Source organism: Vombatus ursinus, unplaced genomic scaffold (assembly GCF_900497805.2).
Source record: "Vombatus ursinus unplaced genomic scaffold, bare-nosed wombat genome assembly UNPS02014941.1, whole genome shotgun sequence".
NCBI lineage: Eukaryota > Metazoa > Chordata > Mammalia > Diprotodontia > Vombatidae > Vombatus > Vombatus ursinus.
In genome coordinates, this window is record NW_020954719.1 from 7,428,489 (window position 1) to 7,441,335 (window position 12,847).

The following is a 12,847-nucleotide window of genomic DNA, read 5'->3' on the forward strand; positions in this document are numbered from 1 at the left end:
GTGTGTGTGTGTGTGTGTGTGTGTGTGTGTGTGTGTGTGTGTGTGTGATTTTGCCTTGGCGGTTTTAGGAAGTTTAGGAAATATAAGCTACTTGGTGGGGAGACATGAAACTGATGAGATTTGGCTCTAGCTCTGGCTGCCCTCTCCCCTCTTAGAACGAAGGATTGATGCAGGCAGTTGTAAACTGAGAAGTCAGTCTGGAAAAGGTAGGCCAGGTCTCTCCATTTCCCAGAATTACAATTCTACTATCCCCCACCTCTTCTCTTTTCATTACCTGGACAACATCCCAGTGAGGTAGGCCATGGACAGGGTCTGCAATGAGAAATAAATTAGAAGGGAGAGCCCCCAGAGCTTGGGCTTTTGGGACACAAGTTCGTTTTATCTGAGTCATATCACTCATGGTGTCACTTGTGTTTTGTCCCTCTTTCCTCCCACCGGTATTACTGTCCCCACTCCCTAATCCCATTCCTTAGTCCCCAGGAGGGATGAATGTCATCAGTCTCTGACCTAGGCCAGATCCTAATCCTGGCAGCTTCACTCAGTGGTCTGGGTTCTAGTTAAAAGGTCCAGTACAACCCTGGTCATCCCCACTGGAGGTCAGGTGTGGAAGACAGAGACATCAATCCTACACAAAAACTGCCCCAGGACACAGGTCCAAAACTACCCTAACCTCCAGGAACTGGGATCATTTGCCTAGGGTGTTTTTTCCTTATCATCATCTTGTCTCTACTTCTCAGCCCATCCCTAACTTAAATCTCTGCTCCTTACCCCCACCCCAAGACCCTATCCCTCTCTTTACCACACCTACCCTAAACCCAAAGTCCTTCTTGAGATTATTTTTATAAACCACTGGATAACGGATTAGAAGAAAGGCACAAGGACCTGTGTGTATGTGTATTCATGTGTATGTGGGGCAGGGGATGGTAGGAACTGGGGCTTTTTTTAAAAGGAGAATCGAGATAGCAATGGCTCTGTCTGTCCCCAAAGACATCATAAAGGACACCCCCAATCTAAAGGTCCCTTAAGTCTCAACCCATTCCTCTGAGTGGAAATATTCTGGTCCTGATGTATCCTGCCTCTAAATTTTAGACTCTCGAACCTCAGAGAGATGGGAGGACCATGCTCATACATGAGACCTGCTCAGCCCTTGTCCCAGCCCACCCTCAGCCCCTGCTTTCTCACTTACAAAGATGCTCAGGAGAATCAGGTTCCAGGGAAAATATCTCCTGTAATCCAAATCACAGCGATCAGAGGTAGGCCCATAAATCCCCTAGAGCCCTTTTCACGTTCTTTCTTCTCACTCACATCTCAACTCTGTGCAACCTGGCTCCTAACTCACCATTCAACCGGTCACTTTTAGAAATCTTTAAAAAATGTTATCCTGAACTTGATAATACCAACAAATATGAACATTTCTATACATAAAGAAGAAAAGAAAAAACTACATATGAAATTGCAAATCTCTATTTTGGACAGCTTGGTTCTTAAAGAGTTTACAGTAACTTCAACTCTTGAGTTTCAAAGTTGTCCCGCTTGACTGCCTCCCTCTGAACTTCCTTCTGTATCTTTTATACATTTTAAAAATGCTTCAGTGACCCCTTTTTCTCTTATTCTGGCATCATTATCATTACCTTTCTATTCCACTTAAGTCTCCCACCCCAATTTTAAAATAAAAGCCTTCTCTTGTAATGAATAAACAGAATCAAGTAAAACAAATCCCCATATTGGTGATGCTTGCAAATGTGTCTGATGCTACACCTCTAATCCATCATCTCTCAGTCAGGAGGTGAATGGCGTGCTTCATCATTGGTCCTCTGGCATTAAGGTTAGCCAAGGTATTGATCAAAGTCCAACAATCTCTCAGTTGCCCTATCTTTTCGCTGTTCTCATTCTTGTAGACCTTTCTGCAGCCTTTGAGTGTCGACCACCTCTCTCCTTCTAAATACTCTTTTCTATGGATTTTTGTGAAACGGTACTCACTTGGTTTTCTTCCTGTCTGACTACTCTTTCTCAGTCTTTTTTTGCTGGAGCAACATATCACATTATCTTATTGTGTATACCCCAATGCTGTATCCTGGTCTTCTCTTCCATATCTATACATTCTCACCTAGCAGATCTCAACAATTCCTATGAATTCAGTTATCATCTATCCCTATGCAGATGACTCTCCTATCTCTCTTTCTCCATCCATCCATCCATCCATCCGCTCACCCATCTATCCATCTATCTAATCAGCTATCCAGCTATCTAACTATCCAGCTATCTCCCTAGTCTTTACTTTGTTCTCCAGTCTCACATCACCAACTGCCTGTTGGATATTTCCAATCAGATGTCCTGTAGGCATCTCATATTCAACATGGCAAAAATTGAACCTAGTCTCTTTCCCTTCAAACCTACTCCTCTTCCTGACTTTTCTATTTCTGTCAAGGGCACCAGCATTCTTGCAGGCCCCCAGTTTCACAACTTTGGCTTCTTATTATCCTTGACTTCTCATTCTTACTCTCCCTCACCCCACACATCTATTCAGTTACTAAATCTTTTCATTTTTACCTTGCTAACACCTGGTATCTTCCCCCTTCCTTCCACTCACATAACCACCATCCCTAGTTCATGTCCTTATCACTCTTCCATGGACTACTGCAAGAACCTCCTAATTTGTCTCCTGTCTCAAGTCTCTCCTTTCTCCAACCCATCCTCCACATAGGTAACTGCCAAAGTGATCTCCCTAAATAATGCACATGTCACTCCTCTATTTGGTAAACTCTAGTTGCCACCTATTGTCTCTAGGATCAGTTACAAACTCCCCTGGCATTTAAATCCCTTCCCAACCTAGTCACAACCTACCTTTTCAACCATATTACATATTACTGCCCTTGCCTCACTCTGTGGTCCAACCAAACTGGCTTTCTTATTCTTCACATGTGAAATTCCATCTCCCATCTCCACAGCTGTCTCCCATGCCTAGAGTTAACTCCCTTCTCACCTCTGCCTTTTATAATCCATTATTTTCTTTAAAACTCAAGTGCCACCTTATAAAGAAAATTTTTCTGACCTCCTAGTTGCTAGTGCTTTCCCCCAATGCCTTTTATTTTGTATATACCACATATATATGCATAATACATGTTTACATACAATGTACATGTGTGTATGTATATGATATTTCCCCCCATAGAAGATAGGCTCTCTGAGAGCATAAACTATTTCATTTTTGTTATGATATCCCCAGTAGCCCAGTTTCTGGCACCCAGTAGGTGTTTTATAAATGACTGTTGACTAAGTAATTATACCAGAGGGCTAGATCCTTCCTGCTTCCTTAAATATCATACCACTTCCTGAAGACTTCCCCCCATTCTCAAGTCTATATAAAGACAGGACACAAGGAGGTCTTGATGAAGATACAGAACAACTGGATCTTCAGAGGGCTGTGCAGAACGTGGGTCCCTAGGGTTCCAAATCCCAATTTCCTGCCTCACATCTCATTTTTCCTCCCAATCTGGCTGCCCCTTAAATGACCATACCTTGGTCCAGAACAGCAAGCCAGGATTAGATAAGTCATGAAGAAAACAGCACTGAGGGAAGGAGAAGACACATAACATTAGCCATCTAGTACCCAGAGCCAGGAGAGTCAGGAACTGTCTCCCTTCCCTCCCCATCCCACGCCTTCCCCAAGAGGGACAACCTTGGTGAAATTAAGAGAACTGATTAAGGTGAGAAAGCCCTAGAGCTGATTTTTGACTGTAGGGAAAGCTTAATATTGTAGCATTTAAAAGTAGAAGGAACCTTAGAGATCGTCTAGTTTACTATCCAACTCTTAATTATTAGTTATTAGTAACTAACACCCAGAGAGGAGGTACAGTATCTTATAAGCAGTGAGCAGCAGAACTAGTATTCAAACTAGGGCTCTTTCCACTAGACCATGGTGCCATCCATGACTTCCATGTAACTCAATTCAACAAGCATTTATTAAGCACCTACTAGTACCAGGCACTCACCTATGTGAGGAAATAGTCCCTGCTGTGGTGGTGGGGGGGAAGGTGGAGAGGGGGAGCCTTATATTCTACTGGGTAAGGGAGGGTGGTAGGAGGAGGAAGTGGTATATGTAAGGTAAGTAAAAGTGAATAGAGTAAGGTAAGTAAATACAAGATAGTTTAAGGATGGAGAAAGTGCTAACAACAGATTGGGGGGTGCAGTACCCTTTGGGAAGGCTTTCCCAAGAAGGTGGCACCTATGCTGGGCCTGGAATAAGGGTCCAGGGCAGCAGAGTTGAGGAGGCAGTGATTTCCAGGGATGGAGAGGACAGCATCTTCTTCCAAGGCACTAAGACAGGAGATGGAATACTGTACTTGGGGAACAACTAGGAGGCTAGTTTGACTTGAGGGTAGGGTACATAAAGGGGACTAATATGAAATAAGTCTGAGGAGATAGGCTGAAATAAGATTGTAGAAGGTCTTACATGCCAGACTGAGGAGTCTATAGTTTATCTGGGGGGATTCTAAGGAGCTACATAGAAGGATTTTGACTTGGAGAATGACATACTCATTCCCGTGCTTTGGATGATTATTTTGGCAGCTCTGTGAAGAAGGGAAAAATTGGAAGCAGGAGGAGTAATTAAGATGTTACTACAATAATCCACGGGACAAGAAGAGCCTGAACTAGGGTGGTGAAAGATGCTGAGGAGGTAGGATCAATAAGATTTGGCAACTGACTGGATAGGGTAGAGAAGGGATATTGAAGAGTCAAATATGGCACTCCAAAGTTGTAGAATTGGGGAATGAAGGGAACAAATATTTATGAAATACCTACTATGTGCCAGGCACTATACTAAGCACTTTTTAGAAATATCTCATTTGATCCTCATAACAACTCTGCAAGGTAGGTACTATCATTGTCCCCATTTTACAGCTGAGGAAAGTGGGGCAAACAGAAGTTAAGTGACTTGCTCCAGGGTCACATAAGCTATTAAGTTACTGTCTGACTTTAGGCATATCGAACTTCTCAAAAACACTGCACCTCCAGGCATTTTCACTGGCTATCTCCCAAGCTTGGAATTCTCTCCCTCCCTAACTTTAATTCCTGGCTTCTATCAAGTCCCAGATAAAATCTTCCTATGGGAATCCTTTTCTGATTCTTCCCTTAGTTTGATCACCTTTCCCTCTGTTGATTATCTCCAATTTATTTCTGTGTATAATTTGTTTATACACAGTGTATAACTGTGTATAACTTGTTTGTATGTAGTTGTTTGTCTCTCCCGTTAGACTGTAAAGTCCTGGAGAGCAGAGACCATCTTTTCCCTTTCTTTATATTTCCAGAGATTAGCAAACTGTCTGGCACATAGGAGGTGCTTAATAAAAACTTTTTGACTGACTGAATCAAGGAATAGGGAAATTTCGAGGACTGTTAGATTTTGAGGGAAAGATAACGACCAAGATAAGGGTTTAGGAAATGTTGAGTTTGAGATGTCTATGGTATATTCAGGTGGGGATGTCCAAAAGGCAGTTGGTGAGATGGAATTAGAGCTAACATACTATAATTAGAAATAGAGTGTCAGGTAGAGAGATTTGGGGGTCATTCATAAAGAGGTAATATTGAACCCACAAGAGCAGTTTTAATCAAGGGAGGGTGAAAAGAGGGCCCAGGAAAAAAGATATAATTACAATTTATTATATTAAAAATAGTTTGAGGACAAGTGTTCTTAACTTTTTTTTTGTGTTCCATGGATCCCTTTGGCAGTCTGGTGAAATTGACAGACTGCTTCTGGGAAAAATGTTTTTAAACGCATAAAACAAAATTACAAGGTTACAAAGGAAGCCAATGATATTGAAATACAGTTATCAAAATGTTGATTAATAGAAGGCAGAGGAGAAGCTAGAAGAATTATAAGTAGAGAGGATAATTTTAGAATCCAAGTTAATGGAGGTGATATGAATTATGGGAAATGGTGCGATCCAAGGTATGAGCATCCTTGAAGGTAAATGAAATAGAGTGAAGATATAAGAGTTGAAGAAGTTGATTAACTGTCAGGCCAGGATGTTTGAGGAATCATTAATCGGTACACTGAAGGCAGGGGATGGGGTAGAGAGTGAGTTGAATGCTAAACTCCTCAAGAAAGGAAGGAGAATGACCTGGAGGTCAGTAGATTGTAGCAACAAGAATACACACTGGGTGGTATAGATGGTACAGATGGAGGGGAGTGACCCTGAAAGGAGGATGGGTGCTTAAGTGAAGGTGACAAAGGGAGAGGCAGGGAAGTGACAGTGCAGAGGAAGCAGTCAGTGTGACTTTTCTCCCTCCTGTCCCGGTGTGTTGGTGAGCAGGAAAGAAAGGGGCACACCGCTCTAGAAAGCATGACCAACAACGTCACTAGTACCTGCCCTGGGGCATAACAGAAGGGCAAAGCAGAGAAGGAGAAAGACTGGGGAGAGGGAGGGCTGACCCAAGAGTAATGACAGGGGAAGGAGGTTTGATCTGGAAGATAGTGACTAAATCACAAGACTTAAGGAAAGAGATGGGCGTAGCATAGAATGAGGCTCTCAGTCAAAACCCCCCATGCTCTGGGCCTCTGGGTGATTATTAGTTCTAGGGTGGGAAGTAGGATGAGAGGGCAGAAGGCCAGCCTAGTCTGGGTATGGTCCCTAGCACCTAGTCCTTGTACCACCTTCTATCTTGTCTACCCTGAATAAAAATGCACAACTCTACCTGCTATCTCCAAGGCTGCACACCAAAAAAATTTTAAAAATTGCCTAAAGGCCTCTGAAGAAATCCATGCTTAGATGTAAAAGAGGAAAAAAAAATCACAGACCCCAGGGTTTACCTCAACCTCACACTTAGCCCCAGCAACCATCACTTGGCTGGCCAGTCTCTGTGAGTCTACACAGTGACCTGAGCCAACGCAGGTCTCAGAGGTGTGTGATGTCTTAGGACAAGGATCTTCACTGCTGGAGGTTCTCTGCATCCTCAGTGCCTAGCACAGTGTCTAGCATAGAATAAATCTTTGTTGATTGACTGGAACCTTAAGTTTGCTTCACAGCTCCAGTGGCACTTCCTATGTGAAGCCTTTCCTCCTGATCTCCCCAGCTACTAGTGCCCTCCCCAATTACTCTGTGTGTTTACCTTGCCTATACTTTGTCCTTACTTTTTATGTCTATACCTTGATAGAACGTAAATTCCATGAGGCAGAAACTTTTTTTTCCAATTTTTTTTTTGGCTTTGTATCCCTGGCACTTAGCGTGGTCAGTGCCTGGCACATTAAGTCCTTGATAAATGCTTGTTGATTGATTAATCAGGAATATTTGATTCAATTCTCTCTCACATACACATATATTATATATATTTCACATATACTTATTTTTATACTCTTATATGGATGTATGTATATGTGTACTCTCATGTATATGAGAGTATATATGCATATATACAAGTAATATACATAATACTATATATGCATATATATGAGTATATGTGACCATAGGGAAGTCACTTCAGGACTGTTACTTCTACCCCAAGGGTCTCATAGTGTGTGCACATAAGGTGACACACAGCCTACCGGTGTCAAATTGTAATTACATTTTAGTATTTCTCATTATCTACCTCTAGGAAAAGGTACTAAAGAAACAGAAACTTCATCTCTAATTTTCTCTTACTCTGTTATTGTTGAGTAGTTTTTCCAGTCATGTCTAACTCTTTGTGGCCCCATTTGGGGTTTTCTTATCAAAGATACTGGAGTGGTTTGCCATTTTCTTCTTCAGCTCATTTTACAGATGGGGAAACTGAGGAAGCCAGGGTTGAGTGACTTGCCCAGGGTCACACAGCTAGTGAGTGACTGAGACTGGATTTGAACTCAGGTTTTCCTGACTCCAGGGCCTGCACTCTATCCACTGTACCCTTAGCTTCCCCTAAATGTAATTTAGGGCATCCTAAAACTAGGATACTATTGAATTTAATGTCCACCAGGCAGCTAGAAATCTGGGTCTGGAGATCATAGCATCCTAGGTTTAGAGCTGCGAGGGACCTCAGGGTCTCCTTGGTTTACAAATGAGAAAACTGAAATACACTGAGGTTAAATGATTGGCCCAAGGTCACCCAGGAAGTAGCAGAGCTGGGGGTTTGCACCCAGGTCCTCAAACTCCAGATCTGGTGCTCTTTTCATTATCCCCTCCCAGCTCTTTTAGGCTTTTAGGAATCTTCCACCTACATGCTGTGGGATTGGAGAGTGCCAACAGAAACTACAGAAAGAGAAGGGAGGGGCAGCTAGGTGGTGCAGTGGATAGACCACCGGCCCTGGATTCAGGAGGACCTGAGTTCAAATCCGACCTCTCAGACACATAACACTTACTAGCTGTGTAACCCTGGGCAAGTCACTTAACCCCATTGCCTAGACAAAAAAAAAAAAAAAAAAAAGGGAAGGGAGCTGAGGGTAGAACCTTCAGGGACACCTAAATTTAAGAGGAAAAAGAAGCAATGAAAGACCCTGAGGAAAAGGAAAAGAACCAGGATCCTGCAGTACTATGGAAGGCGAGGGAGGATGGTGCTTCAAGAAAGAGGATCAAATGCTTCAGAGGGGCCTCTCACAACTCTTATCTACAAGGTTGGGTTGTTGTTATTTTGTTTTGGGCTGACCTCACTCTCTTCCACATCTGGAAGCCCTGGCTTCTCCTGCTCTGGCTTTCCACAGCTCTTCAGGGTTTGCTCAGACAGGGAGAGAAACTGCAGAGAAAGATGGAGACTGGAAAAAGTCAGGACAGCTGGTTGGGGCTTGAGGAGGGAAGGTGTCATTCCTCCATGTAAGGAGGTGGAGAGGTAGGAGGAGAGGCTGAGTCATAAGGGAGGTGAGAAGAGCCACAGCAGCATTAGACAGAGTTCCCAGGATCAGGCTGAGTTCCTGAGCCTCAAGGCTGTTTACAGACTGGCAGGAAAGGAAAATTGGACTTGCCAGCAAGTCCAGCAAATGGAGGCAGCCAGGCCCCTTTGTTACTCAGCCTCCTCCGAGGTACTCCAACCCTCTGTGGAGGGTCCTGGGCATTCTGTGCAAACCACGATAACCAGACACACTCCCCAGGAACTCAGATATGGAAAGCAAAGAAAACTGAAGAGCAGCCTGACGGGGTTCCTGACAGCTGTGCTGGGGGCTGAGAGGACTGAACAAGACTGGAGTTCTGGGGAGGCCAGCCAAGGAAGGCTGCCTGGAGGAATTGGGGATGATGCTCTGGATGGAAATCCAAGGTTTGGGCCAACACAAATAAAACTAAAGCTTCACTCCTTCATCAGCCCTGGGTTTTTCTCCTTTCTTTCCTCCCCACCCCCATCTTATTAAACACACACACACACACACACACACACACACACACACACACACACACACGCACACCATGATTAATGTCTACATGTTGCCCAGTATCCCCCTCCCCTCCCTGGTAGCCAGGGGAAGAGGTTTCTGCAGTCAAATTCACAGAAATTTCTCTCCTGCTACCCAGTCTGTGATGGCCACATGACTATTTCCCAAGGTTACATCCTCTCCCTAAACCCCTCCCAAGGCTTCTCCCATGGTCCCTTTCACCTTGCCCCCCAACCAAGTTGGATCAGAGAAGCCCAATTGGAGCTGACAGTCTGAGTCTTTCCCCAGACAAAAATTCCCATAGCAACCCATGCAGAGGAGCCCTGAGAACTAGGGCCAGGGAGGTTACATTTCTCATTAGGCCTGATGCCTCATTTCCATGCAGCCCTGGTTATGTGGGCCAAAGCTTATTTGCCAGACTGGTCCAGCACAGGATGCTGCACATGACGAGGGAACCATGCCAACCAGACATGCTGCTGGTCCCAGGGAGACCTCATTAGCTTGGAAGCACATGCAGGACGGGAGTAACCCTTAGGGCACCTGTCCTTCCCTCCTCGGCACACATAACATATCCCCAGGGTGAGATTTCTTCCAAACCTTGCTCTCTTAAGAAAGGTCAACAGTTGGGATCAGGGGAGCATCTGCAATCTGGGTTTCAGTGGGAGAATCTTCTTAATTAGTCTAGCACTCTTGTGGGTGGTGGGGGCAGAGTTCTGGTTGCTTTGAAACTCTTGGGGGCAGATGGCTCTAGAGCAGGGGGATACTCTTCACCTGGAGCCCATGACCTTTTAAAATATTTTTATAACTATATTTCAATATAATCAGGTTCTTTTGCATTTTTTTGCATTTTTGCAAAAAATTTGCAAATTTGCATTTTTTTGCATTTTTGCAAAAAATTTGCAAATTTGCATTTTTTCATTTTTCCTATCCATGTAAAAAACATTCTTCTGTGAAGGGTTCCATAGGTTTCACAAGCCTGCCAAAAGGGTCCAGGACACAAAAAGGTTAAGAACCCTTGGTCCTGACAGATTTTTGTCATTTCTCAGTTGAATGTTGTTGCGTCCCCTGGAGGTTGCCACTGTTTTCTAGGGTAGCTCAGAGCTCTAGTTTGGAGCAGGATTGCCAATCTGTTCCCAAAATGAGTTACCTGCCTAGGGCTCTTTCCTTGTGTCAGGTTTCCAAAGGAGGAGGGGGATGAGGGGGTAATGACACTCACTATACCCTGAAAGATGGAGGACACTGCAGGATTAAGTCCTAATTTCTGTTAGATATTCCAAAGGCCTTCCATCATCCATTCCCAATCTGCCTCTCCAAACGTGCTACTCTCCTACATAAACTAACTCAGTGTGGCCGTGTAAAGAACGATTCCTCTGGAGACAGAGAACCTGGGTTCAAAGTCCTGCCCTTGACACTTAATTATAAAACCTTGGCCAAATCACTTATCTCTGCCTGTCTCAGTTTCTTCAACTGTAAAATGGGGATCATAGTAGCATCTACCTCCCCAGTGAAGATCAAATGAGATGATATTTGTAAAGCACTTAGTGCAGTGCCTGGCACATAGCAGGGGCTCAATTAATGACTGCTCCCTTCCCACCTAAGGCTCAGGGAAGTGACTTGTTCAGGGTCACACAACTAGTAAGTATCTGAGGCCAGATTTGAACTCAGGTCTTTGAATTTAGGCACCATATCCACTGCACCAACTAGATGCTTTAATTTCCACATGGGTAAAAAGAGGCAGTTAGACTAGATGATAAATTTTGAAGTCTCTTCCCACTCTAAATTTATGATCCTGTCAATGCTGTGTTTGGGTCAGACTGGCCCATTCACTGAAGCCTGGACAGACAGTGAGAATTCTCATTTCAGCGCCTCTGATCTTCTGCCTGGAATATCCTTCCCAACCTCTTTTTCCCTGCCTACTCTTGAATGCCTGCCTCCTTCAGGAAGTCTTCCCTAACCCTGCCACTCCCCCTCTTCTTCCTGTAAACTCCCATAGCCTGTAATGTCATTTGGCACTAATCAAATATTTCCTTGTATTACTAGTTATCTTTTTCACATGTGATTTGTTTCCCCCACAGTATTTTTAAACTCTTAAAGGGCAATTACCCTATCAGGCACCTCTCCTTTATCACCCACAGTGCCTAGCATAGGTGCTCAGTAAATACTTCTTGAATGATTAAGACTGTGGTGACGGCAGTTCTGTTCTCCTCCCTCACCCAACTGACTCCCCAACCGCAGCCCCAGCTCCAGCCCCAGCCCCCAGGAACTCCCAGAGGCTAAATTTACAGGAGCAAATTGTTTAGACATTCAGACAACAGTACAACCTCAGTCTACCTTTATAACTGAGGCCAGCACGTATTTTTTTTTTTTTTTTGCTAGAATTATCTGGATCCTTTGCCTGCATAGACTTAGCTAGAATTACCCAACTGATCCAAACCCATTCCCCTCATTTTACCCACTTGTTTCTTAGAGGGCTAGGATTTGTTTGGAAAATTAAGTAGGTTCACTTAAGGTGATCACCCCCAAAATTACTACCACCGTTCAATATTCTTTTTCACAACCAGGACCCCATGACCAGAGTTTCCTTTTTTAAGTGGGTTTTACCTTTCTTAAGGGGATGAAAATAATCCCCAAGGAGTAAAGTCTAGCTTTGTTAACATCTAAGCACTATAGAAACATGATTTGTTGTCGTGAAGAGTCAGACAAAGGAGGTTCCCAAGCCAATGCCTCTCTTCAGCTGGCCACCACTCTGGGGTAGGGAGACAACCTAAATCCCAGACACCTAGAATGCCCTGGGATGGAGGCTGAACGATTTTGGAGGCTGTTGTATTTTTCCCTTTACCTTTGGGAGGCAGCATGGTATAGTGGAAGGAGTATTAGATTTGGACCAGGCAGATTTGGTTTCAAATCCTGCCTGTAACCCTTATTACGCCTGAGACCTTGGACCAGTCATTTACTCTCTGGGCCTCAGTTTCCTTAATAGTAAAATGAGACATAACCACTAGAGTCCTTTTTATCTCCTAGCCTATGAGGCTATGACAATGAACTCAATACAACGATTGTTATTTGGTATGCTCTTTTTTTTTTAGGCAAATGGGGTTAAGTGACTTGCCCAGGGTCACACAGCTAGTAAGTGTCAAGTGTTTGGTCTGAGGCCGTATTTGAACTCAGGTCCTCCTGACTTCAGGGCTGGTGCTCTATCTACTGCACCACCTAGCTGCCCCTGGTATGCTCTTTTTATTAGATGTTTTATAAGATTTGTGTTATAAAACTATAATCTTAATTCTTAATTTTATCTGAATTTTGAATTTTATCTGAATAAAATATGAGCTAATGAAATCATTTGTAAATGTCATTTTATGAAAAACATGGAAGAAGCGTGGCCATTTTGATTATAACAAAGATGGACAACACTCCATAAAAAATTAATAAAAGTTTGGAAATCACTTCTCTAAGGTCCTCTTCTAGCTCTAAGTCTTAGAATTCTACATTATTAGTGTTGCTGAGTCTCAAATTTCT

At 43.5% G+C, this 12,847-nt stretch overlaps 1 protein-coding gene across 1 annotated transcript in view; it reads right to left on the reverse strand.

The window, feature by feature from the left end:
* Positions 1–12,847, reverse strand: part of FAIM2 (Fas apoptotic inhibitory molecule 2) — a 60,035-nt gene that overhangs the window by 24,971 nt on the left and 22,217 nt on the right. The window contains exons 6-8 of the mRNA XM_027844410.1: positions 3,519–3,569; positions 1,187–1,226; positions 275–312 (exon numbers count right to left, since the gene is read on the reverse strand). Coding sequence (XP_027700211.1) covers positions 275–312; positions 1,187–1,226; positions 3,519–3,569 — 129 coding nt within the window. The remainder of the gene's footprint in view (positions 1–274; positions 313–1,186; positions 1,227–3,518; positions 3,570–12,847) is intronic.